The 27,788-nt window shown below is 42.9% G+C and overlaps 1 protein-coding gene across 1 annotated transcript in view; it reads right to left on the bottom strand.

Moving 5' to 3' along the window:
* Positions 1-3,657: 3,657 nt before the first annotated feature.
* SORL1 (sortilin related receptor 1) overlaps positions 3,658-27,788 on the bottom strand; it is a 179,201-nt gene continuing 155,070 nt past the window's right edge. Inside the window, exons 39-48 of the mRNA XM_021671207.2 lie at positions 26,997-27,079; positions 25,674-25,770; positions 23,168-23,352; positions 19,271-19,390; positions 17,770-17,934; positions 16,139-16,313; positions 15,107-15,213; positions 12,074-12,266; positions 9,584-9,796; positions 3,658-7,848 (exon numbers count right to left, since the gene is read on the bottom strand). Coding sequence (XP_021526882.2) covers positions 7,781-7,848; positions 9,584-9,796; positions 12,074-12,266; positions 15,107-15,213; positions 16,139-16,313; positions 17,770-17,934; positions 19,271-19,390; positions 23,168-23,352; positions 25,674-25,770; positions 26,997-27,079 — 1,406 coding nt within the window. The 3' untranslated portion in view covers positions 3,658-7,780. The remainder of the gene's footprint in view (positions 7,849-9,583; positions 9,797-12,073; positions 12,267-15,106; positions 15,214-16,138; positions 16,314-17,769; positions 17,935-19,270; positions 19,391-23,167; positions 23,353-25,673; positions 25,771-26,996; positions 27,080-27,788) is intronic.

Genomic DNA, 27,788 nt, shown 5'->3' with positions numbered 1-27,788 from the left:
ATGTGCTAATTCTTTTTTTTTTTTTGAGAAGGAGTTTCGCTCTTCTTACCCAGGCTGGAGTGCAATGGCGCAATCTCGGCTCACCGCAACCTCCGCCTCCTGGGTTCAGGCAATTCTCCTGCCTCCGCCTCCTGAGTAGCTGGGATTACAGGCACGTACCACCATGCCCAGCTAATTTTTTGTATTTTTAGTAGAGACGGGGTTTCACCATGTTGACCAGGATGGTCTCGATCTCTTGACCTCATGATCCACCCGCCTCGGCCTCCCAAAGTGCTGGGATTACAGGCGTAAGCCACCGTGCCCGGCCGAAAATATGCTAATTCTTAGGAGCAGTCAAGCAGTTTGGGGTCCAGAATAAGGCGTATTTAGGAAACCAACAGGTTGATGCTCTCGTGTTGTTCATCTGCTGTCTATGAAGAATTCATCAAATGCAGTTGCACACACACACACCCAGACAGTTCAGCACCATCCAGGGCTCGATCAATCTCTGGGTAACTAATAAGTTTTGCCTTTGCTGGAGAGAGATAGGAAAACAAGTTTTAATTATGAAACCTCTTTGTCTGATAGATCTTGAAGGTTTTACAGATTGGCACACTACCAAAGGGCAAATTTCATAAAAGGCTGATTTACATTTAAATCCTAGTCTTTTTTCTTCCTCGAAGTTTGCTGATGCTGAATTTTAAGTATGAAATGTCATTGTTTTCATACAAATAGTCCCAAACATTACCGATTGTCATTTTGGCATTAAATAGGGTTGCAACATTACAATTGTAACATTAGCATTTTTAAAAGCATAACATCATTGTTCTGTAAATTGTTGCAGGCTCAAATTACCCTACACATAATCTCTTAACATTAATGGGCCAGGAGCATCAGAGCCAGTTCGGGCTGGATGAAAAGAATGGCAGCCACTTCCTTTTGCTGGGACCTTGGTGGTCTCACGCTAGTCCAATTATCACCCTCATAGAACATGGTGTGATGATGTACCTCACTGCATATGTAAATAAAGGTAAATAACATATTCGCTTAACGTTCCTTTCCAAAGATGCAAATAATTTTGATAAAATCTAACTAGGTGGCTACAAAGCAAAAGAATCCTCCATGTTCCTAATTATTGCACTCTTTGTAAAAACATTTTCCAATAAAAAAGGCTTCATTGATCTACCATCCATAGGTAATATTGTGTTCCACAAAAATGACTGTGCAAAGAAATCTAAGTATACTTCTTTATGTCTCCAAATGTTGTTTTTAATCTTTCTGGTGGGAATCCTTTAAAAAAATCACTGTTACAGATCTCTTAATATTGTACTGACAGGGCTATACAGCATGACAACTCCAACAAAGAGGAGCAGTTTAAGGATGCAATAAATCTAGTTTATTTTGATGCTTCCACTTTGCTACATGTGAGACCTTGGAGAAGATACTCTTCTTTTAAAACAACATCTTGGACCGGGTGCGGTGGCTCAGGCCTGTAATCCCAGCACTTTGGGAGGCTGAGGCAGGCAGATCACGAGGTCAAGAGATCAAGACCATCCTGACCAATGTGGTGAAACCCTGTCTCTACTAAAAATACAAAAATTAGCTGGACATGGTAGCACGAGTATGTGGTCCCAGCTACTCGGGAGGCTGAGGCAGGAGAATCACTTGAACCCAGGAGGTGGAGGTTGCAGTGAGCCAAGATGGCGCCACTGCACTCCAGCCTGGCGATAGGGCGACACTCCGCCTCAAAAAAATAAATAAATAAATAAATATCTTTTTTCTGTTAAAAGAAAGATTAATATCTTAATCACAGAAGTACTTTTAGAATTAAAAATATATATATTTATATAAAGAGTTTAGCATAGTCACTAGCCAAGAAGAGGGGTTCAGTAGAAAAGGATAATTATTCTAATCAGATGGCTACTTACTGTGTAGGGCTCTGTTTTATGCTAAATATTCCCAATAAGTCTGTTTGCTGGAATTCCTTTATTTCTCTCAGAGGTTTTCCAGCAGTCTAACTCTAACTCGTGGCTTCTCTTCTATAGTCCTCGGAGTAGCTGCCTTTAGCCACCTCAACCCATTTTCAATTTGTTGTGGGCTGGGGAACCCAATAATCATAGTCGATGGATATAGTCAGAATCTGGGGAGCTACCTTGAGGTATGTTCAAGGACTGAAAAACAGTAGACCCCCAGAGCTATACTTTAAAACCAACATATAATAGGCAGAATAATCTGATAGATACAACAGCTCTTAGCTGTGAAGATTCAATTCAAACTCAGTCCAAATGCATTAATATTTGCTATAGAATGTTTTCGTGAGCGGGGGAGCTTGCTCAACAACAGGTCATGTAGAGATGAGTCAGAGTGACCAACGTGGGCAGTGCCCAAGCCCTGTCCAGGGGAACTACAATGCATGGACTTGAAGTACTAGATCCCATTGGCAAGATCTTTTTAAATAAAAATGGATACGGGAGTTGCAATCTGACAGTTTCAAATACTAAGTTTATATGGAGGAGATTATTCCTGTTGTGGTGTCAAGGCTTTGTTCATTAATTCAGTATTTACTGGGCAACCACTGTGCTAACCCAGATCCATCCTACTTTTAAAATTCTTTGCCCTTGCTCTCCAAGCAACCTTCTGGTGGTGACTGGCTCCTGGGGCAGATCTCCCTACCGGGAGAGAACGCACTGGTCACGCGGACCGTAAGGAACAGGACACTTTCCCAGGGTGAATTAACTAATGGACATTATGATGTTGCATATTGAAATTCTGAGTTGGGTTATGGTGTGTTTGGCCATGAGAGATGAATTCACTATCATGTGTTGACAAAAATTACGTAAGCCTGAAAACCTAAGGACGAGGCCATGACCAAGGAGATCCACCCAGGTGGTAGGTCTCCCCTTGGGATTTGGATTGGTGCAATGCGTTGGGCTAACGTATTCTTTCTGACACTGAATGATGACATGAAGTGGTGTGGCACAGTGATTCAGAAAAGGATCTGGGATCAGAAACACCTGGGATGGGAGGCTGGTTTTCTAAGTAAACTGCTTCAGTTTTCTATGCCTCTTTTTCTTCATTCACAAAACCGGATGATAATACTTCAGGGTTTGGCTCTGGCTCGGTGTCTAAACAAAAGCAGCATACCAGAAGACCTGCTAAATTCTTAAAAACCTGCCCCCTCCCCGACCCAGTTCCACAGCCTCCAATCCTGACTTATAGGCCCACTTGCCATCCAACTGCCCATAAGAGGTACGTGCAGCACTCTTCACAAGACTGTCTATGGAAACCCGTGAAAGTGCTCTTAGATGCACCACTCATCTATACTGCTGTGCTTTCTTCTCCTAGATTTGAAAATTGCCTTCCTAGCAAACTGTCTCTTAGCAAATGTAGTTACAGCTTTAAGGGAGCCACTTCAGTCATTGTCCCTATGGAATAATTCTGTTTACTTCAAAACAGCCACCACATCTCTTCCTTCCTCAACCAACACAAAGACATCGTGTTCTTCAAGGATCCACCATCTGAGACCAGCCTGTTAATAACAAAATTATTCCAGGTCTTAGTGTTCTCTCATCTATGAAATCAACATCCCTTTAAAACAGACAAATCAAATGGTGTTTGCAGACTGCGTTAGCCATCTTTATTGCACTCAAAAGAACAACTCAAGACACGCAGAGACAGTGGATTTTCAAATAGGTGTTTTCTTGACCCAGTTAAATTTTTATTCAGTGAAAAAAGTTGACATTGAGACAAAAATTATCTTAAAATTGTGCAACAATATAGTAAAACCTTCAGCAGAAATCAGTGACTTGGAAACTTATCAAGGCAATTGAAATTATAAATACCTAATTTCACTTTGGAGATTAATAAGTATACAGTGTTTCACTTTAAATAAGAGCAGAGTAGGCCTTTATTTTGCTGCGAATACTTTTGATTTTGCCTAAAGTTTCTAATAGTTCATAAGAAGAGTCTTTAAATGAAAAGTGACATAGAATATCTGAGGATAATGTTCCACTCCAGCGTTCATGCTTATTCCATTTGAGCTATTACACATGAAACTAATACCATTCTTGGGTTATTACTTGTCAGTGATAATTTAATTCATAACATGGCTGCTCAAAATTAGTAGGCAGAAACATATATACAACCCATCCTCCCTCAACCCGTTTTCAGTGCTAGTATTCCATCTGAAAACATACTTATTGTCCATGTACCCAACAGTACATATCTCCTGCTTGCTATCTATTCCATATCTCAGTCTTGCATAGAAAGTAGTCTATATAAATTAAATGCACTGGCTTTTATTACACAAAAGTTGTACCTGAAAGGCAGCACACACTCCAGTTAACAAAAATAACATAATAGGAACGTCAAGATACAATCCCAACACAAGATTCTGCACAGAGTTTTAGAGTCAATTCCTAAAATCAACATGGGGGTGATATTCAGTTGGGTTATGTCTCTGGATGCCTTCTCTAGGGTCCCCCTCCACCTGTCTGTGGAAGGAAGAACATTTTTGAGAATTCACCATGACTCTCTTCATGAAGAAGGGACTGACCAAAACTGACAGGATGGTGTTTCTGCCCTAAGGAAGTGTACTAGAAATATAATCTTACTAGATGGAGTGAACACTGCGTAGGCATCTGAAGGCAGGATTCTCCAAGGGGGGGCCCTCATCCATAAGGGGCTCACCGTGCTATTGCTCTCCCAAGTTTCCCCTGAAAATGGCCAGTTTTGAGAAGGGTTACATTTCCTAAATTGCTGAGTATAGCTTAACCTAGTGGGTCAAACATGCTGGCAGGAGAGAACAGGCAGCTGTGTGTCCCTTGTCTGTCCCACTCAAACATCCCTGGTGATGCTACCAAAGACAGAACCCCAGGAGTTACTTGTCCAAAAGTCAGAAGTTTCCACCAGTTGCCTAGAATGATAACTAATTAGCCAGTTTGTCAAGGTAGGCAGTAGTTCCTGGAGCTTCTCACCTGTCTGGAACTAGGACTGCATAGACATGGGGACCTCTTCCTGGAATCCTCTGTCGAATTCCACTCTCTGACATTTTATACGTGTGCATTTGTATCTCACAAGGTTCAAGGGGCATTTAATACATCCAGGAGTAAAATCAGCTTTCAGAGAAAACTCATAAGCAATCCCCCTGCCCACCAAATTTGAGAGGCCAATTGTGCTCCACATAGATGCAGGCATCTGACATTCTAACGTACACCAGAAGAGAATAAAACCTTTTTCCTGCACAGTGTGAACTTCTGAGGTGGCATCTCCAATAACGTACAAAAGCTCCTTCTTCACAAGCAAGCAGGGGCTCCGACTGGTCACAGTGAAGACAGTTATCTGGTCACCTTCAAAGGCTGCTCGTAGTACAAAGCATTTGTTTTCATTTCCTATTGGCACTCCAACCTCTGGATTCTTTCAGACAGCATATATACATGAAATCCCCACAAAGCTACGCAGAGGGAAACAGGAGTGTGTGCTTCAGAAGTTCATAAAAATATACAATTTACATATAGCTGCATCTATCTAGCTTAGTCTTCGGAAACTTAGCTCTTCTGTTTATATAAAATACTCTAGCCCTAAAAGGCTGCTTTTTTTTCAAACAGCACAGTGGCATTTTCCAAGGAGCGGGGTGATGGCCAGTCTACAGTACTATGCACTAAGCATTGGGAGGCACTGGTAGCTAGAACTGGATGCTCGAAAATATCTCAAGCTGCCAACTGGAGACATATGCTCTGTAAAAAGGCTTGCCTATGGAATAACTGAAAATAACATCCCAGAGCCTTTTATATCAGCTTTTACAAATGCAACCAAAAAGTTGGCAGAAAAAGAAAAGAAAATACACTTCCTAGTGGTTCAATTAAATGACTTGCCTCCCACCAGGTTGTTAATGATTCAATTATTTAAAGAGCTTATTAAAGGGGAGGTGGTAGAGTTTTCAACAAATCTCTAAGGTAATACAAGATAAAGCCAAAAAAAATTCCAGTCTTTAAAAAAAAAACTTAAAAAAGGAGAGTGACAGGAAACAAGAGAAAATACGCTAGAAGAAGGCTTATCATTACCTCCAGTTGTTAAAATGAAATAGAGCCCTACCCATATGGCAGACTAAAGGTCGACAACTTAAAATGCTCATCTAAAGTGTGTATATATATATATATTTAAAACTAAAAAATTTAATTGGCTCTTTGTTTCCTAAACAATTCCTAAGTAGAATGAAACTGTATTATCACCCAAGAATGATATTTTTGGTCAAAGGAAACCAAACACTTGTGAGAAGGTGATGCATCACATCTAAGTGGGGATGGAGCTTTACAAAGCTTGCATATAAAGGACATATATTCAGAGATATGACTTTGGAATATTCCCAGACCTCACTGCTTCTCGGCCGAGAGGAAATTCTTCAGTGAGAATCATACAGTACAAGTCACAACGATGCCAGACACTGGTGCCTACAACACTAAGCCTAAAGGGTTGGCATCAGCCCACGATGGATTCTACATAACTATCAAGTGGCCATGGTTTGAATACAGGGGTGGCATTTTAAAGGCAGAAGGAAAAAAGCACAGCTTGTTTTACAGAGAGAATAAATGAACAAACTCTAGTGCTCCTGCTGTTGTTAACTGGATTGAGTAGCCTCAACTTTTTTGATCTTCTCTATCTCTATGAGAGTGTACAGCACTGTCTCTTTAGATTGGTGGGGACATGAGTGAGAGAGATGGAAGAAAAGAAAAAAAAAGAGAGAGAGAAGGCACTGACCCAATTCAAAATGACTGTATGTATCAGTATGGATTTTTAAGGACAGTAAGTGGCCATCTCAACCCAAATACATAATTTTACATTGGAGATCCTTCAGTAGTGAGTAAAAACAAAAGATGGAAAATGGAAAAAATGACATACTATATTGACCAGTGTATGGATCATGGCACAGATCTAGACCTCTCTTCCACAACCAGGGTAAGCTTTTGCAATGACAATGAGACCAGTGTGTAATAAAGCAGTGTTATCATTTTGTAGTTCCCAAAGCTACATCTTGTACAGAGGCACATACAGTAAAATTCCATCGATTAATATACGAGAGGAAGCTGTAGGCTTGCAGGGCTTCCCAAGCTGCAGTTCTGTTTAACTGAAATCCAGCAATGACTCAGCGCTCTCTCCTGCCAAAGACCATTATGTGACACACAAGTGAATAAAAATGGATTGCTTCTGGAATGGCAACAAAAAAAATGCTTCTGTTCCCACCCCCAACCCTATGGGTAAGGGGCTCATAACACATGTGGTGTTTGATGACCACTAAAGCCTGGCCTTACACAGAGTCCCAATAAATTAACAAAATAACATAAAGGAACCTTCCCCCATAATACACCCACACACTTTCCTATAGACTATATCCAAACAAAATTGAACATCTACGCACACTTTCAAGGAGAAGGGGTTCCACCCATCACTCTCTCGAGGTTTTTATTAAATACATTTCTGTGTCTTAGAAAAATAAAAAGATTGGCCAATTTACTGAACCAAAATTATCTCACAGACTTAAAAGCATGCCCAGCAAGCACAGCTCTGTAAGACTACATTAATGTCAAATCAAAGCAATTTGGTTACTAAAATCAACCTGGTTTGAAGTTCACAGTTGATTACTACAAAGTTTATTCATTCCTTTCTTTCCTTTTTTTTGTTTTTGTTTTTGGCCCATATAAAAATAACATATTGCAACTCAAAGTGCATCTTTTAAAATAAACCATCAACTATCTTTATCAAATAAAATATTTACACCATTTGGTTTCTAGTAAGGAAAGCTCTTTCAGGCTATCACCATGGGGACGTCATCTGAAAATCCAGTTATCATAGGAGCATCTTCATCATCTTCCCCTAAAGACAAAACAGTCAGGCCTTGGTAAGTTCAAACACACTTTCACCTGACCCCACAGCCCACCACTCTACCCATCCCTCAACCCTACTACCACACTCTAGCTGAGAAGGTCAACACCACAGCCAGACAGGCATAATAATCTGAAGCCTAGCCCGGCTTCCCACTGTCCCTCCTGGCCACCTTCTCCCCATTGATGGATGCTCACATTTACTTTAATGGTGGTTTGAACTCAGCCAAATAAGGAAAACGAAGCTTCTCAGGAGAAGAATCTTATTACCTACTCAAAAGCTAAGTGGGTGGTTTGGATTCCCCAGTTTGAGTTATCTATATCCTACATGAGCACAGTGAACTTCAGTGTCTGCTTTCTCTTCTGAACCCAAACTGCTCTGAGGAAAAGGATCTTGGATGGGTTTAAGCATTTTGAGGACAGCTTCCCAGACTAACGGCTGTCCCCTTGTGACCCCTGGTATAATCCTGTGCAACCAAGTGTCGATCAACACTCAGTGATTATTGCAGGGCATGATGACCGGTCGACTCTTTTTGCCTCCAATAGCAGAAGCAAAGAAGCCACCCCATTCACTCAAGGTACCTGCTTATTAAGCAAGAAAGGAAACTGACAGGGAAGGGGAACAGAACTAATATATGATCAGTGAATGGGAATATACAAATGTCTTTATAAACATAGATAAATAATTATAACTAGTTTACAGAAAAAAATAAACTTGTACATTCACAGTCATTAGTCTAAGTTTGGGGAAGCCTTGTAACACATCTACTTTATTATATTACTATCTTACGATCTCTGTTAGCATTTAGGATTTTCATTGTGTAAGGATTTCAAAAGGGGAAATTTCTTACTTTTTCCCTTGCTATGTGTTAAGACAGGGGTCCTCAACCCCCCGGGCCGAGGACCACCGGCACTAGTACATGGCCTGTTAGGAACAGGGGCCACGAAGCAGGAGGTGGTGGTGATCAGTGAGCATTATAGCCCGAGCTCCGCCTCTTGTCAGATCAGGGAAGCATTAGATTCTCATAGGAGTGCAAACCCTATCGTGAACTGAGCATGCGAGGGATCTAGGTTGAGCCCTCCTTATTATGAGAATCTAACGCCTGCTGATCTAAGGTGGAACAGTCTCATCCTGAAATCATCCTCCAGCCTCCCTGCTCCACTGCTGGTCTGGTGAAAAATACTGTCTTCCACAAGACCAGTCCCTGGTGCAAAAAAGGCTGAGGACCACTGGGTTAAGATACACAAAAGAATGGCTGGTGAGGTTACACTAGCAACCAGAAAGAGAAACAGCAAGATGCAAAGGGCCTCCTTTGATAGAAGCTGATTGGGAAAGCATTACTTTTTATCTTGAGTTAGGATCTCCAGAGACGTCAGACCTCCAGGTCTGTGAAGCATGAGAGAGGGGTCAGATATTCTTAAGGATTTCTTGATACTCTGGGAGTCAAAACCTGGGGCCTATCTATCCTTCCTGTTTAAGGCAAGCTCCCTGTTTCAGGACAGTATTACAAGATCAAAGAGAACATACAATTTTAATTTAATTAACTTAAAAGTTAAAAAGTAAGGGCTCTGAATGGTTTAACCGAAAGCCATAGCATCAAATCACTAGCTGATGAAGAGCTCCTCTAGTGTCAAAAGAGCAGCTGAAGGTGGGTGTTTCCTAACCAAGCCATTGGCCGTGGGGGTCAGCCCTGGGAGGAAGAACCAACTCTCCCTGCCCTACTTACCCAGGTCATCCCCAGAGGAGAAGATTGCGGACCCCAGCCTGGAGCTGTAGTGGCTGTTGGCGAAGGCAGTGAAGCTGCTCTGCAGCCTCCGGTGCTTCGTGTACAGGATGGCAAATCCCACTCCCAGGCTCAGCAGTATCAGGAATAAGATGGGCACCACCACAGCAGCAACATCCGTAGATCTGGCAGCCTGCATTGCAGACGCATCTGCACCTGCCAAAGCAAAGTTTCCACCAATGAGCCTACCTGAGGGCAGGAGAACAGACCAGATGATTCCTCAAGTCCCCACCCACCAAAAAAGGCTGGTGATAGCCACAGCTACGAGAACCGCCTGTCTGGTGTGAGACGTTTCTGCATGTGCGTGATGCCTGATTGCTTCCCGACTACTTGCCATGAGCTGATAGACCAACGGCCCTGTGCATGCAAATACGGTAATTACATTAGACTCCTAATCACTGCCTTGTTGGTTATTTAGATAATCTCTTGGAAGGGAGACCTTTGTTGGGGTATCAACATTGATTTCATTAGCATTATTACTTAAGACCACTTGCTTGCCTTACATAAGAGGATGTGAAATCAGACCACTAATTAACGAGATTGCAATTATTTCCCCCTACTTGGCACCAAAGTCACTCTGAACTGCAATTACCTGAAGCTCCATTAAGTGATACAAACGAGATTCCTATACCACAATACAGACTTAACAGCTCATGAAGTTTTATGAGGTTTTTCACTTAAGTAAAAAAGAGAGTGGGGGAGAAAAACAACTTTCATATACATTTAACATTTTTTAAAGCTCTTTGCAAAGCCATTTCAGCATTTATAACCTAACAAAGACGGCCCCTTCCTATTGACTTAAACAAACTGGCTCTGTGATGATTCACAGATGATACCACCAGGCTCTAGGGCAAAGCCATCCCCCACTTCCCACCCTGCTGGGGTAGGGGCCAGTCTCCTTGAAAGGGGTAGACTTTTCATATTAAAAATCCTGGGAAAAGTCTGAACTTGAAAATGAAACTTAGGAGTCAGTTTTTAGCAAAGGAAACAGAGTGGATTCCCCTCAGTCTAGGGCTCCATGAGGAGCTTCAACAGGCTTGGGGTTGCTACCTGGTGTCAGGAGAGGTGGCACAAGCCAGGTCTCTGCTTCAGGTAGAAGGCTCTGTCACTACCCGGGCATTCACTCTGACAGGGTATTCATAAAGATAGGCCAGAGAACAACCATTTCTTACAAGCCTAATCTAACAATTCAATATTCGTGTCTGTATTTAAAATTTCCTTATCTCCTTGCCAGAAAAAAAAAAAAAAAAACTCTTAGCAACATCTTATTTAATATGTTCCAACCTATTCCAACAGTACAGTGGTAAATGAAGGCGATGTGCTTGGCTGGAGCAGTGGAGGAAGCCAGCACAGTGGAGGCTGGGACTCCAGAAACGAGTGTGCTCCCTCCCCCACCCCACTTCCAAGGGGAAGGTGAACATGAAGGGCAAGATGTCACCTAAGAGTCCTTCTGCCTGACATCCTTGGTTCCATAAAGGTGGCTAGAGGGGTCTGCACGGGAATTTTTCCCAAAATATATTTCACAGGTTGCCAAACTGCCTAAAACTAGTATTTCCTCAAAAGAGGAAATGCTAGGTCAACAAGCAAGGGCTTTCCTGATTTTTGTAGGACCTTCTCACAACCTCTAATTTGCTATGATTCTCCCAAGGGAAGTGGCAGGCAGTGTTTCTGTCTTTTAGTGGGGGATGCCAAGGATAAATATTGCACGAGATCACACCCTGAGAAACACTATAAGACGGAACATTTAACAACTCTAACAGAAGATTTTGGCTTGAGCACTGGTTAGTTCTTGGCTGAGAGTAAATGGAACTAAAAAAGACCAGTGGCAAAACATTTGTTGAAATCCTGGCCAAGCTACCATAATGTAAGCAGACTTTCTGTATGAACGGAGGGGTCCTCTCTTCCACCACTAGCATGGCCCAGCATTGCTATCTCTGTCCATAAAACAGAGATCCCAGGGCAAATTCTAGTCCTAAGCTGATGCTGAGAGCGAAGATGAAGTGCAGGGGGAGGAGAGTGTGCACTTTAAAATCAGTATGATTTTACATGTAAAATCCATGACAAGGAGATGATCTACTGACCTGGAGATCCACAGGGTATATTAGCATGTTAGAGACTCTGATAAGTCCCACAAAAAAATAAACGAAACTCTTGTGAACCTAGTGTTGCCATTTTTAAACAAAGCCTTGTCTTTCTTGAACCTTATATTCAGAATCCGGTCCCCCCTGTAATCTCAGCTTCTTGTACCATGTCTAGCTCAGGAAGTATTTGTTAAATACATCACTACCTGATCAAACTGATATATAAATGATTTTCTTTGAAGCTGAAAATATCTTCAATGTGTTCTGGAAAGACACATGGTCATCAAACCATAAGACATTCTTGCTATTTCCCCAGCACTGGAGCCTGAAATGGGCAGCAATCGCAACTCACCAGACCCCAGCTCATCGTACAGCAGGATGGCAGGCTCCCCACAGATCTGGCTGCCAAAAAGGCATCTTGCTTGGACAGTGAACGTGTAATTGTGACCCATCTTCAGGTTGGAAATTTTAAAGAAATTGTCAGTAGTATTCCCAAGGTAAGCAGTGATATTCATGGCACTATCAAACATGTGTATCTCATAGCCCTGCAAACAAACACAAGAGATTGCTCAGGAAGTTGAATGTGGAACCTGACAGCCTCTATTACTGGTTCCAGCTTTATGTGAACTCCTCACTGCAGGCTGCTATAGACGCTAAAGCACTTTGGGTTTTCTCCTTGTTGTTTTTATATTACCAATGAGATACTGGATTCAGAAAATGAAAATGTTCTCATCTCCAATATCTCAAATAACTGCCACCCCTGCCCCCACCACCACCCCTACAAGCTACATTGTGGAAATGAGAACCATGGCCCTCAGGAAAGCCATTTTAACAAAGCCACACTCAGAGTTGTGCTCAGCAGTCTGCCTGTCTCAAGCAATATTAAATGTCACCAAGAATCTGGACAGTTCTGCTATAGTTTGCCATAATGGGATTTGACTAATAATAAATCCAGGTCGCAGTGGACTCCAGCAATGGGTTGAGAAAGGGGAACTTGCAATTAGAAAAGACAGGATATTTGTTCCCAGAACAATATGGAGGAATGACCTTGTCGGCTCACTTCCTGTCTCCCTGCTTTCTAGCTCCTCCTGAGCTGAGCTCAGCATCCCAACAACCTGGCCTTGAAATCAGAAGCACTGCAGCCGGCTCAGGCCCCTGTTCACTGGAGGAGAGGATGAAATGTCTTCCTAGTTAGAGCCCTGGACTCCTGTGCTGGGAAAAGTCACCCTTGGGACAGCCCTGGCCCAGGATGCTAGCTGGAATGAGGGCTGGCAACCTGACTTGTCTGCTGATCCCCAAGTATTCCAGTGTCAAAGCTACGGACACTCTCCACCATCCCCCCAGAAAGACTCCATTCCTTATCTCTAGCCACATATTGGGCCCCCAGCATAATCACAGTCTCATGATCTCAATACCACTGAGCTGCCTATTCCTGATGTGGTTTGGCTGTGTCCCCACCCAAATCTCATCTTGAATTGCAGCTCCCATAATTCTCACGTGCTGTGAGAGGGACCCAGTAAGATAACTGAATCATGGGGGTGGTTCCCCCATACCATTCTCGTGGTAGTGAATAGTCTCACAAGATCCAATGGTTTTATAAGAAGTTTCCCCTTTCACTTGGATCTAATTCTCTGTCTGCTGCCATGTAAGATGTGTCTTTGCTCCTCTTTGCCTTCCACCATGATGGTGAGCCCTCCTCAGCCATGTGGAACTGTGAGTCAATTAAATCTCTTTCCTTTATAAATTACCTAGTCTTGGGTGTGTTTTTATTAGCAGCATGAAAATGGACCAATATAATTCTCTGAACTCCCTGTCAGGGGAAGGGAAGCAAGACATGCTCTGGCTGTGCCAGACCCTCCACTAGGAACAGAATACTAACCTAGAACCTTAACCTAAGAGCAGGGCTCCAGCCACCCAGGAAGGATCCCCTAATGGCGACTGCCTGTCAAACTGAGATTCCCAATACTTGCCCAGAATTCCATCCCCGCATTCTTTTCTACAAGCTAGCAATTATTGCCTTCGACCTAATGTATATTTGGTGTCAATCATTTGTAGAATACATAAAGATTATAAAGAAAATAATTTCGATGATACAACATCAACCACCCATCCGTTATTTAACCCATCCTCTTCTGTTCGGCATGTTGGCTGTTTCCTCTTTCTTGCTGTCATAAATACTATACATAAATTCTTCATACACATTGTTTCTTTAGAGTAAATCCCACAGCTGCTGGATCAATGGGTATGAACACTTATAACATTTTTGATATATATTTCCCAAGAGCCTTACTTAAGGTTGAACCAATTTACATGCCCAGAATGTTTACTCCCCCAACTATTTTTCATACCCGCTGTACTCTTCCTGCAAATCTTCACCAATTTCACATGACAGTGCCACCTCTTTGTTCTTTAGATGACCAGTGATGTTGAACTTTTCTCCTTCTGTTTACCGCTGATGGAATTTTCTGCTTTGTTACACGTACCCTCTTCAAAATTAGAATATTTCCATTTTGAATTTACTTGAAAGCTTTCCTTATATTTAAGGATATTAGCCATTTATTTGCCATAGCTACAAGAGTTACAAGAATTCTCACAGTGTGTGGTGAGAATTTTCCAATTTTAATTTCATTTTGCTTTGGCATCACACAGTGACTGTTTAGAACCCGTGGCTCTTTGCCTATGCTGCACCTCCAGGTAGCCATAGTTGATTCAACACATTTCTATTTAGCTACGGCTTTGCTGTCACTGGGGCCAACCCAGCTTTATTCAAGAATCTGTCTACCCTTGGGTAGTAAATCTACTCCCAGGTCTCACTCCCCTTCCCCTGTCTTTTGCTGTGAATACTGTATTGATCTACCAATAGCAAAACAAAACAAAACCAAGGTGTTCTTCACAAGTGAGCACAGTATCTTCAAATATCTCCTGCTCCCTCTAATCTATCTGGGAAGAGAATGCTGAGATGCCAGGTTGAGAGTGCAGCTCAGCTCCAAGTACTCAAGCCACAGTCCCGCCCTCAGCGCGTGTGGAATAGGCAGGACTCCTGTTCCACTCCTCAGGTTCAACACACTGAGACCCAGTCCAGCTGTAGCTTCTGCAGGAAGCACAGCAAGGCCTCCAGCCCATTTCTCTTTCTTCAGGGAAAGACAAGTCAGGATTGAAAAGTGCTTAGTGCAGAGATTCTCATCTTTAACGGGCAGTATAAACATTTCACTAATTAGCAATCCCACTGAAAATGGTCCTTTAATTCTCAAGTTCACGTCCATGCCCTATTTTTTTCTTTTTTTTCTTTTACACTATCCATGCCAGCACACTGTTAACGAGCTCATCTTTGAAACAGCATTTCAATTAAATTTCCAAAGTCATTGAGAATGAGGGAGCAACTTACCCTGCTTTCATTAAAATGCTTTTCCTTTAAAGCCAGGCTTTTCCAAAACAGAAGAACATGGTCATTTTCTGTTATGATTTTTAAGGCATCAGGCGCTGAGAGTGAAACTGAAAATTAAAGATGAGATGGGATGCAGTTAGTGGATATACATTTGAAACTCCATTTTCTTGTCTGTCAAAGAGAGATTGACTAATGCTAGCCTTGGAGGGCTGGGTTATGGAAGAAATAAAACACATAGACTGCTGAGTACAGAACCTAGCACGTGGTAGAAATTCTTTATTGGCATCTCTTTTGTTGTTGTTGTAACATCTTTAGCCAAGAAATTTGGACGGTACTTAATTGAATAGCCCTTGTACCCAAGCGTGTACAAAAAAAATGGGGTAGGGTGGTGGTGAGGAAGGAATGGGATGGGATAAAGAGTTCCGTCTGAAGACAGGACACTGGAGTGATAATGGTGCATGGCCCAGGCCCATGGCACGCCACCAGCATAAACGGGGCTGGGCATCTATTACCCAATATCGAAACTCCCAATAATACCTGCTGCTGTCTGAGTAACTGAGCTTACTACCAGCTTTCTGACCTTCAGCCTGACTGCCCTTTGATCTACTGCCCAGCTATGGGTCTCCCTCCATTTCAACAGGTCAGATGGCCACAACGGACCACTGAGAACCTGTTACCCAGATCCTCAGATACAGTATTTGGTCTTAGCGGTAACTATTCACTTTTATTTCCTAACTCCTTTGGGCATCCTTCCTCTTTTCCTTTAGTAATATCAAAACAATCGAGGGGAGTTAAAAAGACTTAGAAAATATAGAAAATGACAGCCACTCCCCAGCCCACTGTGCCCTGGCCACCATGCTGCAGCCCACACACCAGAGCCTCTGCACTGCTCTGCCCCTGTAGGAATACTGAAGGGCAGCGTTTGCACTTCCTGTGAAACTCCTAATGAAAAGTCTGTGTCTGGAGGTCTAGCAGCACAGCACTGTGGGCACTTGGCTGTGCGAGAAGACCTCTAACCTCTCTCCTGCTTACCTGTGGTAATTTTTATGCTGGAATCTTTGCTCATATTCCCCAGTTGGACAATGATGTGATATTTCCCGCCAGGTTCCAACTTGTTAAGGGTGTATTCCACAGTATTGTTACGGGATTTTACTTTGTAGCTCCTGTCAGTCTTTCTTATTAGATCTTTAACTGCAATTGCATACAACTAGGACCAAAAAAGAACATCTGAATAATAATCAGAAACTAGACATTTTTTACTCTTTCCCATGGTGAACAATGTAGTATATTAACAGCTGTGACCCATAGCAGCAATAATATGGGTCCCAAAGTCTGTCTGACTCCATTCTTTGGAAAGCCTTTGGAGTGACCAGGTCCAACCTTAAAACAACTATTCACTCAGAGAATTGCACATAGAGTTATCAATTAAAGTTTTTTTAAACCCTCTAGGGAAGGCCACATTTATCATGGCACCAGCGGGTAGGTTGGAACAAGCAAGAAAATCCAAACTCAGTACTCAACTTCCATTTCTCCACCACTCCAATAGTTCATGGATGTCGTCAGTGGAGACAGAAAACGAACCCAAGTGTTCAATCCTGGCTCTACAGGGCAAGGCTCTACTTACTTTCTCCCAGGCTGCTTCTATGTATATGAGGGGAAGGGGAAAATAAATGGGCCATGTAGCAAGCACAGGAAATTCAATCATGAGGAAGAAGTGGAGAGTTGAGAGAAGTATTAGCAACCAAGCATTTTAAACCAACCACCGCTGGATGAAGGGGAGTGGAGAAAGGGCAGAGGTAAGAGCAGCCCAGAGAAAGGCTTTGTTTTTTTGTTTTTCTTTTTTAAATCAATGTTCCTTCTTTTAGAGGGGTCAGAAACTTTTTGTAAGGGTCCACACACAGTAAATACTGCAGGCGTTAAGGACAGATAGTCTCCACCACAACAACTCTGCTGATCATTGCACAAGAGTAGTAAGATATAATATATAAACAAATGGGCATGACTTGATTCCAATAAAACTTTATTTAAAAAAAAAAAGGCCGGGCGCTGTGGCTCACACCTGTAATCCCAGCACTTTGGGAGGCCGAGGCGGGTGGATCACGAGGTCAAGAGATCGAGACCATCCTGGTCAACATAGTGAAACCCCATCTCTACTAAAAATACAAAAAATTAGCTGGGCATCGTGGCGCGTGCCTGTAATCCCAGCTACTCAGGAGGCTGAGGCAGGAGAATTGCCTGAACCCAGGAGGCAGAGGTTAGGGTGAGCCGAGATCCCGCCATTGCACTCCAGCCTGGGTAACAAGAGCGAAACTCCTTCTCAAAAAAAAAAAAAAAAAAAAGAAAAGAAAAAAAAAAAGGTGTGTTTGGCCTGCAGGCTTTTGTTTGCTGATCCTTGTGTGACAGGGTCAGGGAAGGAAATGTGAGCAGCAGAGAAGAAGGAGCGACAAACCAAAATGGCAGCTGGGAATAATGGAGAAGTGCCAACTAAGAAGAGGCCCCTATATGGGCCCCATCTTTGGCTAGACAGAAATGGGAGAGACCTCCTGCTGAGCACCAGAAACCAGGCCTGTGTTTCTTGCCCCATTAGAGGACCCCCTTCCATCCCACCCCTTCCAAACCATGTCAAGAATAAACAAAGGGGCCTGGGAACCCAGCCCACTCACCAAGTCCTGGTCAGGAGAGTCATATGGTGATTCCCACTTTATGACCACTGAGGTTTTGCCCATATGAACCACATGCAGGTGACGGGGTGGAAGCCTGCTGTCTGGGATCATCTTCACTACAACGTAGTCAGAGGAAGGCCCTTGGTAGGGTACCACTACCCGGACCTAAAGCCCCAGCACACACATAGAAAAAAAATATATCACAGCCTTATGCAATCTTTATTAAAGAATTCTTTCAACAAAATAATGACAACAATTAAAATTCAGTTACCAAAAAAGAACATAAAATATAAAATAATTTCCACCTTCCCTGGATCATTTTCCAAGAGGTACCACCAGTAAGAATTTTTTGTGCTTCCTTCCAGAAATGCCCTATGCATACAGATATGTATGTACATGTACACTTATATATATATATGCATGGGTGTGTATATGTGGCCTATCTTCCTCAAATATTTTTTATACAACTGAGAAAATAGTATACATATGCTCTTGGCTTCTTTCATTTAATAATACAGCTTAGAGATTTTTCCATATCAGTACATTTAGAGTTGTTGTATTTCTTATGAATGGCTGTCCTGTATTCCATTGCATGATTAACCAGTCCTCTCTTGATAGACATTTGTTTTGCACCTTTTGCTATCACAAGTAATAATAACGTACCAAGTAACCTTCTCCATATATCTTGGCACACACATAAAAGTATGTAGGCTAAATTCCTACAAGTGGAACCCGATAAAAATTTTTGATTTATGTATACTTGTGACCATTTGCCAAGTTATCAATCCTCCATAATGGAGCTGCAGTTGGTGAAAGTATCCGTTCATTCTGTATTTCAAGCAAGAACCTGATGATGCTTATGAAGAAGAAGAGAAAGTTGCCTCTCGTCACACACATTGATTCTGGAGTCCACGTATGTGAGTTCCCCAGGTCCTGGGTTGAGACCAGAGCCCAGGACTTAAGACATCCCTTAAAAAACTGAAATGGTGGCGGGATGCAGTGGCTCATTCCTGTACTCCCAGCACTTTGAGAGGCCGAGGCAGGCAGATCACAGGTCAGGAGATCGAGACCACCCTGGCCAACATGGTGAAACCCCATCTCTACTAAAAATACAAAAAAATTTAGCTGGGCATGGTGGCACATGCCTGTAGTCCCAGCTACTCAGGAGGCTGAGGAAGGGGAATTGCTTAAATCCGGGAGGCGGAGGTTGCAGTGAGCTGAGATCACACCATTGCACGCCAGCTTGGGAGACAGAGTGAGACTCCGTCTCAAAACAAAACAAAACAAAAAACAACAAGAGCAACAACAAAATTTAGCCAGGTGTGGTGGCACAAGCCTGTGATCCCAGCTACACAGAAGGCTGAGGCAGGAGAATCGCTTGAATCCAGGAGGCGGAGGTTGCAGTGAGCTGAGATTGTGCCACAGCACTCCAAGCCTGGCAACGGAGTGGGACTTCGTCTCAAAAAAAAAAAAAAAAATTGAAATGGTACAGGAAACTTACCAGAAACAAATACTGCTCGTCCTTACTGACAATGACCGTCTTGTTGTGGAGTGAAGTAGTCAAGCTCTTTGGGTTGCGATAGAGGTCAAGAAAGGACGTGGCATAGAAAATCCCATAAACCTGGTAAAAGCAGAGAATGGAAGAGGACATCAGCTCATGGGCCAATGACCTCATTTCCTTGAAATACCCAATTTAAGACCCTGGAACTGCTTCAAAAGAGCTCAGAGAGAAATATTCATTCAACATTGATTACATTTACAGCATTTACAGAGAAGGCACTTGGGCCAGGCACTGTATGTAGAGCTACAAAAATAAATATGATGTGGTCTCTGTCCTCAAAGAGCTCATTCTGGAGGAGAGGCAGGCAGAGAAGAAAAACATACATAATTATAAATAACAAATGGCAAACAGAGTATTAGATGCTACACCAGAAACCCACACGATGAGCCAGGGAACGGAGGTGCTATTAAAGGGAGGGTGTCATTCTACCATTGGCAGCATGGATGTGGGCTCCAAGGGGATATGCTGAGTGCAAAGGAAAGTCATGGGAGCTTGCAGAGTAGGTGTGAACACCCCAGGAAGTGTGTGGAGGGAGGGAAGGAGGGCAGATACTGCTGGCTGTCCAGCAGGTACCCATCTTCCCTTTCTTCCTCAGAACTCTGGTGCTTATTGAGAATTGCTGCCTGGAAAAAATCTATACTGCGCACCTTCCTAAGCTAGGAGAGGCCAGACAAGGAGCTTCCAGCCATGGAGATGCAGGCAGAGAGCCTTAGGAGGGCTCATTACAACAGAGGGAGGAGCCTTCTTCCTGCCCTCCTGCCGCCTGGAATACAGATCATGACTGCAGCCCCAGGAAGCCTCTTGGACCATAAGGTGAGCTTGAAGATGCATGCCACAGACTGGAGACGACAGGGCTCAGGTGCCCGACTGAACCGTGCTGCTGCAGCAGAAGCCCTACACTGCTAAACTCTAAGCTTCTTTTACTTGAGAGAGGAAATAAACTGTTCAAATCCACTGTTACTGTCAGTTCCTTTGCTCCATGCAGGCCTGCGTAATCCTAACTGCTAAACATTGGAAACTGAGGGAGTTTAAAGCAGGGAAGTGGCAATGAGATGAAGCTTATGGCAGGAAGTGGAAGCTAAGGGAGTTTATAACTGGAGGGTGGGAGCTGAGGAAGCTTTCATTGTAAGGCAGAATCAAAGGGCATATTCTCCAAGAGTGATGTGCACAGGTAAGACAGGGGCTTGAAGAGAACTGCAGGAGCTGCAGGAACCATGGGATCAACGGGAACTGAGCAAGATCTGCAAAGGGGTTTCCAAGTCCAGGCAACGGAGTGACTCTCCAACACTGCTCAGCAGCTGTGAGAACTAAGCTCTAATGTTTTTAATCTTGCAGCAGGAACTGAGCAGGATCCGCAAAGGGATTTCCAAGTCCAGGCAATGGGGTGACTTTCTCCAACACTGCTCAGCAGCTGTGAGGACTCAGCTCTGATTTTTAAAATCTTGACCAAATTCCTATCTAAGGGGTCTGGGGGAGTCATGCCTTACAATTCATAAATTCTCATCAGATGGGTTTTATTTAATCCTATATATCGTGACTTACTTTCCAACTTGACTCTGGCATAACATTATGGGACTAGGAAGAAAATCAAAATATTTTACCCCAAAACATGCTTCTTTGTCATATTTTGAAATGGCCCTGCAAAGCTGTCCTTTGTGGGGGAAAATTTGCATCTGTAAAAAACCTCTATTAACATAGCTAGATCTTTTTCTTCCAGGCCCTCCGAATCCTAAAGACATTAACTAAAGTCTTGCACCTTTGAAAGATCTAGATAGGAAACATTTGTCATCTATTGTCTCTAAGGGCAGCCACCATAAGACTTCAAAAGAACCTTGGTCTCCACAATCTTTCATCTTAACCTGAACATTTCCTTTCTGTTGATCTAAGGTCTTTAGACAAACTCAACCAATTATCAACCAGAAATGTTTAAATTTACCTAAGCCTGGAAGCCCTCCCTTTCCTGCACCCACAGTCGTCCCGCCTTTCTGGACCAAACCCTATATTTCTTAAATGTATTTGATTGATGTCTCATGCCTCCCTAAAATGTATAAAACCAAGCTGCACCACCTTGGCCATCTTGGGCACAGGTTCCCAGGACATCCTAAGGGCTGTGTCACTGACCATGGTCACTCATATTTGGCTCAGAGTAAATCTCTTCAAATATTTTACAGAGTTTAACTCTTTTGTTGACAGCTGAAAAACGACAGATGGGCGAGCACAGAGAAAGAGGAAGAGAAGCCCTGAATGGGGCCTCACCTGGGAGGAGGTAGGAAAGAAGTTTAAGGGACACAAAGGGGTCCCAAAGCAAATGCAAATGGAGCTGCAATGCATGAGATGGGAATAGGCCAAGTGGGGGCTCAGAGCACAGAGGCAGGATGACCTCACCGAGGACAAGGCTGGTGACTGCCCTGGATGGGGTGTCTCTGGACAGGAAAGGGGTCCACAGAGCCACTGGAGCCAAGGGATGAGAGGTTCCCATATGCACAGTGAAAATGGCACTTCTCACAGTGGACAGGAAAACCATGAGGGTTGCCAGGGTCTTCAGTGAACTAAAGAGGGGCGGAAGTAGAGAGCTTCCTACAGGTGATCTCATTTGCATTCTCACCTCTGAAGGCCACCACAAGTATGACCAGTGCATGAGCTGCTGGGATGAGGGGCAGGAAGGCTCCTCCAACTTCACACACAATTAGAGACCCTAAATCAAGTCAGGCTTCAGTGTTCTGTGCAATTGCCCAACTCTGGAGAAAGAGTTGGGGGGTGATGAGGCGGTCATGTGCTGCTGGGTATATAAATAAAAGAAAGGGCACTTTGTGAGTAGACTCAGCTTCCAGGTAAGAGAGAGCTCCAGGGATGGCTCAGGGCTTCTCCTCACTGTCCCTGCCTCAGCATCAGGTGCTGGGACATAGAAAAGAGCAGAGCCAGACCCGAGCTGAAATTCAGTCTACTGCTTGTGAGAGCTTCAACACTGGCAAGTTACTTAGCCTCACTGAGCCTTAGTTTCCTCGCTGGCAAAATGGGAGTATTTACCCACAGAACCAATGACAGGAATAAGGGGGAGAACGTGTTTATCGGGTTTCGTATTGTTCCTGGCATATACTGGCTGCTCAGTAAATCTTACTTCTCCTTCCTTCTTCTTCATTGATTTTACAGACAATTACTTACAAACTTTGGTTATTTCCCTATGAATCAGCCCTGTGCCAAATGCACACTGAAGAGATCCTCAGAAGATAAGACATAGACTGCTCATCACTAAGGATTTACTAATTCCTGACTATAAATTTACTTCTATATCCTTTTCCATTGAGAAAATCCAGAAAACAATCCTTCCCTTCGAGGAACTTACAAACTAGTTAGGAAGGTAAGAGTAACAGACAGAAATTATCAAACAGGGTAAAGCTGTACTTAATGAAATATCATGCTATATGGAACCAACTATAAATATATTAGGAGTTCACAGGGAAAGAGAGCAAAGAGAAGGGAGGATTTTCCTGCATAGCAGGAGGAGGGAAGGACTCCAAGGAAGAGAAAGGGCATAAGCCAGGTACAGAGGCAAGAGGGGGATGAAAGTGCCAAGAGCCTTGGGACGAACCTAAAAGCAAAGGGGACACACCGGGGAGGGGTGGAAAGTGAAGCACCAGACTCAAAAAGGAGCACAGATCTGATCATAGTGAATCATAATGCACATATGAAAACAAAGAAAAAGGAAAGACCTTTATTCAAGCGCAGCAGGGACACTGGAACATTTGCAAAAGAGAGAAGAGCCCTGGAGTTGTGTGGTGGCTTAGCATTAGGGGAGAGTCCACACTAGCCTTGTGATAGTCATTCTGGCTGACTCACCACATTCCGGGGGCCGGTCCAGGTACATTCCACTGCAGTCTGATTAATGGCTTTGGCCTTGAGGCTAGGTGCAGGTGGGCAAACCCCTCTGGTCATGACATGCTCAAATGCCAGAGGGCTATCCCCCAAATCGGTCTTGGCCCAGGCAGAAATCTCATAGGACGTATGAGCTGTCAGATTGCCAACTGTGAAAACAGGAAAAGGAGATTCCAGGAGGAAGTTTGGGGATGTGAGTAAAGGATGTGTCTTGATTTATGCACTCTTTCTTTTTTTTAATAGTAATCTCTTGATTTAAATGAGTCCCATGTGTTGTAGGACTGTCATTAGATGACAAATTCATTCAACGTTTATGTACTGATGATGACTCTATGTAACACACTGCACAGGCACTGGATAATTTCTTTAAAGCTGCCCATCCATGGATATCAGTTGGTACAATGCTCCTGGAAGCCATCTGGCCTTGTATAACAAGAACCTTGAAAATCATACCATTCAATACAGTTATCCCATGAAGTCAGAGAACGACTCAAAAGCGTGTTTAACAAGGATCCCCATCATAGCGTTACGGTAGGAAAAAAACTGAATATAATTTGATTGCCCAGTCACAGGATAATAAATAATGCGCATTCCATGAACTACTGTACAGGCAATAAAAGTCGTTTCAAAAATATTTGATGACACTGGAAAATTGTCACAATTTTATGTTAAGTGAAAAGGGCAGAAAACAATACTATATATGGCATTATTCTGATTTTAGAAAAAAGATATAAAGAGGTCAATTTATGGAAAATATATATAAGAAGATATCTGATATGTGAAAGTGAAATTACAGGCAATTTTAATTTTCATTACACTCTTTTTGTTCTCTTAATATTCTGAAACAAACGTATCCACTTTCTAATCAGGGGAAATGCTATTAAAACTAAAAGAAAAGTGACAAGGGGGAGGCTATGCCTTTGGAATTGGAAAGACTAGGGTTTAAGGCCTGACTCTATACTTTGTGATTGTATAACCTTGGGTAAAGTATTTAAACTCTCTACTTCCTTGTTTGTAAGATGGAGAAAAAAAATAACAGCACTTACAGCAGCTGCCAGCTTGCAGGGAGAAAAAAAGAAAATGCTTATAAAGTGCTTGCCATAATGCCTAGCATTGCGCTAGCCCTAACAGATTTCAGACAACAGCTAGTTAAGACTTCTGCTCCTGGCTCTGCCAGTTCCTACTGGGGCAACACTGAGGCCATGAGACCACAGGCATTGGAGTTAGAAAGATGTGGGTTCCAATCCTGTCTCTGCCACCATCTGAGTATGACTTATTCTTTTAACTTTAATTTTGCTTCTGTAAAGTGGGCATAGCTCACAGAATTATAATTGGGGTGATGTAAACAACATGCATAGAATGCCTGTGTAAATTCTTGCACATGGTAGGTGCTCAATGGGCAAGAATAAAAATAACAACCTCCTTGGGCACCTTGTAGACTTTCAGTTAAAAAAAAAAAAAAAAAGAAGTAATAGGCTGGACACAGCAGTTCACGCCTACAATCCTAGCACTTTGGGAGGCTGAGGTGGGTGGATCACCTGAGGTCAGGAGTTCGAGACCAACGTGACCAACATGGAGAAACTCCATCTCTAATAAAAATATAAAATTAGCCAGGTGTGGTACCACATGCCTGTAATCCCAGCTACTCAAAAGGCTAAGGCAGGAGAATCACTTGAACCTGGGAGGCAAGAGTTGCCGAGATTGTGCCACTACACTCCAGCCTGGGCAGCAAGAGTGAAACGCCATCTCAAAAAAAAAAAAAAAAAAGTAATAATACAACATTTGTAGCCTCGACTTTACAAGGCTATAACAAGGACTAAATAAAAACGTGACTGAAAGTACTGCACAGTCTAGAAGATGAAGACAGGAAGAAGCTCCCATGTCATTCTCAACAGGTACAGGCAGCTTTTGCCACTTAGAAATAAATTAAAATCCGTCCTTTAGCACATGTTTAGATCTAGGATTTTACTGAGACTTACTGCTGGTACATATGTAACAGGGACTGGACCACTCCTCCCTTAGTTTTTTGTCCATTCCTCCAGTCAACATATATTTACTGAATGCCAGTTATGCATAAGGTCTTCTGCTGCCTCTCATGAGCAATGGAGGAGTGAACCAGACTAGCGAAGAGAGACAAGGAACTATATCTAAGAACTCATTCTTTTGGAAATCAAAACTCATCTGCAGAGAGTTAGTTTTGCCTCTGTCCAATTTTCCTCCTTGTGGCCCCCAGCTCCCATTAAGGGTCATGAGGTTTGAGGAGGGCTCAAGGGGCCACCGAGTGAATCCCTTTGCCTAGGGTCAGCAGCACACTTATAGGATCCTCAGTGGACAAGAACCTGTCAACGCAGAAAGGCCTCCAGAGAATACCTCCCCTTCTCTGGCACCCCCAGTCAAGCTTTACAGCAGGAAAGTGTCAGTCCAGCCTTACTCCTTCCTGTTCACACACTGGCCAGCACCAAGGTGTTACCTTTGTGTGACAATATGCTTCCTCGGAAGTTCAAAGTTCTCCTCTCTTGCTTGTGGGTGTCAAACGCCCAGTAAAGGTTCACCACATAGCCATTCACCTGCCAAGAACCAAAAAGCATGTAAGATGAATAGCTAGTCATAGGACACACCAAATACAAAAGGCAGGATTAAAAATACACCCTCTTTCTGTTGTTTTCTTGGGTATCTCATTTCTTAAACAGGTTGTTTTTAAAACTTTTTAAACAAGTTCTGTTAGTGCTGCCATTCGCTAATATTTAGTTATACTCCAACTGCTTCTAAAAACAAACATGAGACCATTTATAATTTATAGATTCAATGAAACAAAAAAGGAAATGCAGAATAAAAGGACGAGAACCAATTAATAAAGGTAGAAAGAGGAAAAATTGGAAAGATAATTAGGCTATGGAAATTAAGGATAAATCCTTGTAGTCGAGGCCTAGAGGCCAATCCATATAAAACAGGCCGGTTAGATCTCACTGTCTAACTACAGAAAATACATCCACACATCAGGAAAGACCACCTTTTCTAAGGCCTGAGCTCGTAAAAGGATTTGATCTAAAGAACTTTAAATATGGAACAACAAACAAAAATATTTTCAAGATGAAAGACTCTAAGACAAGAAACACATATGGCCATTTCTTATATCAACCCATTCTGAAGCCAAGGGCATGACACCAAATGGTAGCTAAGTAAATAGCACAAGGACTTTGAGGGCTGTTTGTCCCACCACAACTTCATCGATGCAGAGGATGTGAGGAGGGACAGATAAGAAGCAACACTATGGAAAGTGGATCTCAGCTTGAGGAACCACATGGGCATAGATAACAATGGTGAAATCCGCTCTGCAGATGGGCCAATAGAGGGGACAGTAGTGCTGGAAGAGGAAGATCTTAGGTGGATAGAAAGTGGATATGTTTCCAAGGTATTCAACTCTCCCACAAGAAGGTTATTCTTCCACTGTGAGCACCTCAGCATTAGCGCTTAGCACCAGGAAATCCAATAAAGCTGAAAATTACAGGGCATACATATTCTGTTAACACCAACTCTTTATTTGCACTGTAGCTGCGAACCATTTAATTATATGGTTAAGGAAATAAAGGCACCAGGCTGAGGCAGAATAATTACATGCGAAGACTCAAGTTGTTCTTTGTCGGGGAAGGAACCACACTAGTTCTGGTATTTTAGCTCCACTAGATCAGCTGTTCGTTTTTTTCTTTCCCCCCAGTCTTACTGTGCTGTGTCCTTTCAGTTCCCATACAAAATAAACCCCCATCCAGCTGCTGGTTTGAAATCCCCACATTACCTTGATATCACTCTCCACGGTCAGGGTGAAGCTTAGATAATTTTCACCATAGCTGTCAATGTGGATATCTGGTGGTGGGATCACTGAAAACAAAAGGGAATTCAAAAACAGAAACCAAGTGATGAAAATCGAGGAAGGCAGGACTTAACAGTTTTCAACTCGACAGACAAAGCCATCATTCAGCTGGGGAAGAAAGGGTATTTCTTTGGCGGTGTTCCTCATCTATCTCTTTTACCACTGTTTTCCTGAAGCTAAGGTTGGTCCACGGTTGTTTGGTGAACACAAAAGTATCTGGCTTAGTCAGCTATCCTGGCAATTAGGTCAGGCAGAAAAGTTCCATTTTGTAAAGGTCCCAAAACAGCCCAGCTTCAGCCTGGTTCTTAAAGGCACAGGGATGATTCACCACAAATGGCATCTTTTTTTTTTTAATGTATATATATTTTATTGTACTTTAGGTTCTGGGGTACATGTACAGAACATGCAAGATTGTTGCATAGGTACATACAGGGCAATGTGGTTTGCTGCCTCGATCCCCCCGTCACCTATATCTGGCATTTCTCTCCACGTTATCCCTCCCCAACCTCCCTACCCCTTGCTGTCCCTCCCCTGTTCCTCACCAACAGACCCCAGTGTGTGATGCTCCCCTCCCTGTGTCCATGTGTTCTCATTGTTCAACACCCGCCTATGAGTGAGAACATGCGGTGTTTGTTTTTCTGTTCTTGTGTCAGTTTGCTGAGAAAGATGGTTTCCAGCTTCATCCATGTCCCTGCAAAGGACATGAACTCATCCTTT

Source organism: Aotus nancymaae, unplaced genomic scaffold (assembly GCF_030222135.1).
Source record: "Aotus nancymaae isolate 86718 unplaced genomic scaffold, 86718_ANA_hifiasm-v0.15.2.pri h1tg000012l, whole genome shotgun sequence".
Lineage (NCBI taxonomy): Eukaryota > Metazoa > Chordata > Mammalia > Primates > Aotidae > Aotus > Aotus nancymaae.
The sequence above is the reverse complement of the archived record's forward strand: the minus strand, read 5'-3'. Positions and strand labels throughout refer to the sequence as shown.